This window comes from Monopterus albus, unplaced genomic scaffold, assembly GCF_001952655.1.
Source record: "Monopterus albus unplaced genomic scaffold, M_albus_1.0 scaffold477.1, whole genome shotgun sequence".
Taxonomy (NCBI): Eukaryota; Metazoa; Chordata; class Actinopteri; order Synbranchiformes; family Synbranchidae; genus Monopterus; species Monopterus albus.
The window spans coordinates 95,052-100,910 of NW_018128357.1; the positions used below are offsets into that span (position 1 = coordinate 95,052).

Consider the following 5,859-nt stretch of genomic DNA (forward strand, 5'->3'; position numbering starts at 1 on the left):
TCACCATCGTCGACCGTTTCTCCAAAGCCGCCCATTTCCTTGCCCTTCCACAACTCCCCTCTGCTCTAGAAACCGCCCAGCTCCTGGTTCAGCATGTTTTTCGTATTCACGGCACCCCCATCACTATCGTTTCTGACCACGGTCCCCAATTCACCTCTCATGTCTGGTCTGCTTTTTGCACTACCCTCGGAGCATGTCCCTGTCTTTCCTCTGGTTATCACCCCCAGACTAATGGGCAAGCTGAACGGCTGAACCAGGAGCTGGAAAACACCCTCCGCTGTGTCACCAGTGGACTGCAGCCAGTTGTTGCCCTGGGTGGAATATGCTCATAACACACTCTCTAGCTCCGCCACTGGTATCTCTCCCTTTCAGGCATCTCTCGGTTACCAACCTCCCCCTCTGTCCAAGCCCACATCACTCGCTGTCAAGCCGTCTGGGATGAGACTAGGGCCATTTTGTTGCGTATGGCAGACCAGAATAAGAGACTGGCTGTGTCCGAGCGGATCTAACAGGATTAGAAGTTATTTGACACAGAGGCGTCAATTTGTGCAGTTGGGTGAATACCAATCGAGTGAGCTGGATATTGTATGTGGTAGTGCCTCAGGGTTCTGTTTTGGGACCTAAATTATTTATATTATACATTAATGATATATGCAAGGTTTCTGATTTAGTGAAAGTGGTTTTGTTTGCTGATGACACTACCATATGGGCATCGGGTGAAAACCTACAACAACTCTCTGGACGGGTTTCACAGGAACTTGAGAAGATAAAGAAATGGTGTGACAGTAATATATTATCTCTGAATTTGGATAAAACAAAATTTATGGTATTTGAGAATTGTAGACTATATAATGAACTTCAATTGAAAATTGGGGGAGCTAATATAGAATGAGTATATGAAATTAAATTTCTAGGTGTCATAGTTGATGACAAATTCTAGGCCATAACGCGGTGGTAAATAAGAGAGCAAGAGTTAGCAGTGGTTGTGTTATTTCGACGGTCACACCAATGGAGCTTTCATACAGTCTAAATTGTTACAATTTTTTGATTTAGTGGGATATAAGACTGCAGTGTTTATGTATAAAGCCAGGAGCAATTTATTACCTGGTGGAATTCAAAAACTATTTAATGAAAGGGAAGGGGGATACAATTTAAGGGGTCAGTTAAATTTAAAAATTCATGCTATACGTACAACCAAAAAAAAGATTTTGTATTTCCATAAGTGGGGTAAAACTGTGGAATAATTTAAGTGTGGACATAAAAAATAGTAATAGAATTGATGAGTTTAAACATAAATATAAAGGTATGTGTCAATCAAGATATATGCAAGAACAGGCTTAATGATTAATTAGATGGAACATTGTGGGTGTGGTGTATGAATGTTAACACTCTGTTATAATTTTTTTAGTATATTACTTGTGTGGTGTAGAAGATAATTATTTATGTAGAGATACTGCTTGTAAACCAATGATGGTAAGATGATGTCATGGGGTAGGACTGGATAAGTCTGACTTCTTCCTACTCCATTCAAGCATGTACTAGGTATAAGCAAATTGATATTGGATTAGCATTTGTTGGATATGTGTAAAATTATGTGTGTTGACATATCAACTGTCTTTACATGCTTGAAAGAATAAATCAAATCAAAATCAAATAAAAAAATCAGTTCCTCCCACAGTCCAAAGACATGCAACTTAGATTGACTGGTGACTCTAAATTGCCCATAGGAGTGAGTGTGCGTGTGTGGTTGTTTGTCAGCTTTGTGATGAACTGGCGACCTGTCCATGCTGGACCCCACCTCTTGCCCAATGTCTGCTGGGATTGGCTCCAGCAGAAGAAGTTGATAAATGGAGCCCTTTTCCTGGGGATAAACACCTCACTGGTGAGGTTCTCTAATAAATTAAAGAAATAGCTAAAAAGACAAAAGTGACAAAAGGTTGTTCTTATTAATGACTGACAACTAATCTATAAAGAATTAGTCAATTATTTACTAACAACGTATACCCCCAAAGGTACCTTACATAAAGAGTTAATCAGATTTTAGAATGGTGACAAGAAAATAGGGTCTGAACCTTTATTTCTGGTTCATGGAGAAGATAAAAAAATGTTCTCAGCTGTCTTCATTCAGTCACAAATAATGTGACTGTTATCCCCACAGCATTATCATGCCTTTTGGAATTACATCATTATTATTATAATTTAAAAAATAATATGGTTTTAAAACCTTTGGGAGTGACATCTGTTATATCTGTTGTACTGGACTACATTATATTCAGAGTTGTATTTATATTTTTGTCCTCCCCAGCTGCATAGATGTGAGAATATTAGGAACACCTCTGAATATAATGTAGTCCAGTACAGCACCACCTTTAACTATGGCCTCAATAATTAACATTTGGTTGAATTTATACATTTATGATAATTTCACTAAAATCTGTAACGAAGACAACTTCCTTTTGTGATTAAACATACAACCAAGCTGACTCTGATTTTTAGGCTGATCCTAGTTAGGGGTGTTTTGGGGGCCTCTGTTGGTTCCTACAGGAATTACATTGACGTTGCTCCCGGTGTGACGTATTTTCCTGTGACGCGTAGAAATTTTAAACTCTCGTCCTTCTCAGTGATGGCGGCTTCGTTTCGTTCTCCTTCTACAAACTGTAATAACAAATGGTACTACACACGACAACAGATTGACGACAGCCCATCACGGCGTGCTGGACTAGATCCCGATAAGGAACTGTCCTACAGACAACAGGCGGCCAACCTGCTCCAGGACATGGGACAGCGACTCAATGTGTATCTTTTGTCGAGACGACTTGCGTCTTACCTAACGTTAGCATGTTAGCTAGCGAGGTTTAACTTCTCATGAAGCCGGTTCGGCCAAGAGTCCGATTGGTTTAGGTTATTGTGTTTTGTTCGAATGTCTTTAGTTTAGTTTTACGTTTCCTATCTGTATCACACAATGCTTTGTTGTTATGTTTACGATAGCTTGGTAACGCTATCAGAGAGGCGCGTTATGCTAAACCGGGGCCATGAAGGCCTGTGTGTCGGTGGGCCTTGAGGACGTTAGCATTAGCTTCGCCTTTACTGCATTGATATTAGTGAAGCAAAGGTACAGAGCAGAATGTCTTATTGTTTTAGATGCGCAGTGTTTTAGTGCTTTAGTGTTTTGGGGTTTGGGGGGGTGCTCGTCAAACCTATTTACGTTTTATTTAATAATATGTGCTTCCGGGTAACTTCAGACTGATTTGTAGCCAAAGCTGGCTCGGGCTTCAGCTTGTTTTGCTACTGATGTGATGTAGATTCTTACAAGTCAGTGATTAAACTAAATATTTTCGGTTGTGGTATTTAACATGTAGACCAACGACTCCAGGCTTATTGGGGATATACTTTAAAAACAGCAGTTGCGATGATATGGTACTGTTTGCTACATTGTCCTTAACTGCCAGGTATCAGGTCCCAACTTACAATTAATACAGCTATTGTGTACATGCATCGATTCTACATGGTCCAGTCTTTCACCAGATTTCACAGAAATGTAAGTATTTGTTTGTTTTTTTTGCCACTGTCAGTTCTGGAGTCAGTCAGCTCATTAATTTCTGTGAGTTTCACCTCATCAGGTTATTGCTCCTGCCGCTCTCTTCCTCGCTGCAAAAGTTGAGGAGCAGCCCCGGAAGCTGGAGCATGTTATCAAGGTGGCCCATGCATGCCTCAATCCTCAGGAGCCTTCACCAGATGTGCGCAGTGATGTAAGTGAAAGTGACCTGCATTTGTCCATTGTCTTCTGCTGTGTTTACCTAACAGGGCATCTCCATAATAATAAAGCTTAAGGAGCCTGTGTTTTCTTTTTTGTGTGTTTTCATTCAGAAACAACAATTTGGTTTCAGACCTTGTTACCAGCACTTAAATATTTTAGATTTGAGTGGGCCACAAACCTTTTCACTGCTCCAGTTTGTGACACTCGCCATCACGCTTATGTTCTCCTGGTTTTTAAGTATAATGTCTTGGAATACACTTAATAGTTTAAGTTTTCTTCGTTATGCGCGGTTTTTACAACACATAAACTGGGTTACTTGGACGAGGTATTTTGTTTTGATGTGCCTCGGATATCGAGGCTGCATGATATGTGGGTGAGGAGAGCAAAAGACGAAATGCATCCTAGTGTCTGTGTAGGCTGTCAGTAATCCAGGTCATGTAATGTCTACTACTTGTAAAACAAGAGCATCTGTACTGGCTATATAGCTTTTATTATTCCATCATTTATGTGTGAGATTTGGTTAGTTCTATAAGAATGATAGGTGTTAAACATTTGAACATCAGCAACCTCATCTTTCATTTAAACTTGGAGAGTCTTTCAGATGAATCGTCAAAACATTTTCAGGACCAGATAGCATGTCCAGTTGCTCTTGTTTGACCAAGGACAAAGGGCGCCCAGTGAGTAATGTGCCTGTCCTCTCAACCTCAGGCCTACCTGCAACAAGCCCAAGACCTGGTCATTCTTGAGAGCATAATACTCCAGACCTTGGGTAAGTTGGGAAGAAAGAACTGGGTCCCTGCAGAAACATGTGATTGTAAAAATAGTGCTAACCTGTTTTACTTTTGTCCACAGAAACCTCATATGTGGTTAGAAGCATTGGGAAGTGACATCCATACTTCATATTAGCTTCATACTTGCATGTTATTAATGCTTTTTAAATTCCACTGTCACTGTTTTCACATTGCCCCTGATGTTTCATATAAAGTGATTGTCAACATTATTCTCTGAAACACTCACTTTGGTGTAACATTGTTCATTTTCTGATTTATGGGGATGTTTTTTCTTTTTTTTTACTACAGAATGGGAAATAATCTTTCTCATGGAACCTGGATTTAATGGTACAGCCTAGTGTACATATTAGGAAGTCTTCTCAGGGATAGATGCTAATATTTTTAAGCACTGGCTCCACAGGCACCCAAGCCTCTAAATTTGGTGGCCCAAATGTAAATATAATTAGATTTTTTTCCTGGGCTGGACTGGGTTATTTTTCTATTCCATATTGTTAGAAGAGTCTATGCTGCAAAATAGTGCAGCTGCATTTTGAGATGTTTTAACTGATCCTGTTTTAATGAATGTCACTTTAGTTCTACTTTGAGTATGAATTATCATATGCAATAGAAAGGTAAAAGGTTTTTCCACAAACTCAGATGACTGGCTTCTCTCCTATGATTTCATGAATCTCTTCAGACTTTAGAACTGTGCATGAGATAGGCATGATCGTCTAACTTCTAATTGAAGCTTTGGGTGACCTATGCTTTTTTCACTGTCACCTCACCAGACAGTGACACCATCTGGCAAATCATGCACAGGGGACGATTGTGGACTTCCATAGGAAAAAGGCTGTTGTTTAACTTGTTAGCATGAGCATTCACTGCTATTCACTGTTGAATTTGGGTCACAGTTAGTGCACCATAAAGACACGCAATGTGTTTTCATTGGTATTTGATGTTAAACAGTTTTATATATCAGTGCTGACTGTATTTGTAGACTGTTGAACTAAACGGTGCAAATGAAAGGGGATGTTTGTGGAAAGTTAACTTTGTATTGGCAAAGTGCAGAGGGTCTGAGACACAGGGTCTGATTCTCAATGGAGATCTAAGAAAGCTTGGTGGCCATAGTAGGCCACCCGCTGGGGATATGTGGTGGCTGCACAGTAGCTTTTTGTGGCCATCGGGCCATGGTTGCTGCATTTTTCTGCATTTTGTATATTAAGCTCTGTTTCCTTTTTTGTCCCCTTTTTATTGCAGCTTTTGAAATCACTATTGACCATCCACACACTCATGTTGTGAAGTGCACGCAGCTTGTCAGAGGTACCAGCATCA

At 40.0% G+C, this 5,859-nt stretch overlaps 1 protein-coding gene across 1 annotated transcript in view; it reads left to right on the forward strand.

The window, feature by feature from the left end:
• Positions 1 to 2,556: 2,556 nt before the first annotated feature.
• ccnt1 (cyclin T1) overlaps positions 2,557 to 5,859 on the forward strand; it is a 7,286-nt gene continuing 3,983 nt past the window's right edge. The window contains exons 1-5 of the mRNA XM_020587736.1: positions 2,557 to 2,796; positions 3,457 to 3,538; positions 3,621 to 3,749; positions 4,466 to 4,526; positions 5,785 to 5,847. Of these exons, the coding sequence (XP_020443392.1) occupies positions 2,624 to 2,796; positions 3,457 to 3,538; positions 3,621 to 3,749; positions 4,466 to 4,526; positions 5,785 to 5,847 (508 nt within the window). The 5' untranslated portion in view covers positions 2,557 to 2,623. The remainder of the gene's footprint in view (positions 2,797 to 3,456; positions 3,539 to 3,620; positions 3,750 to 4,465; positions 4,527 to 5,784; positions 5,848 to 5,859) is intronic.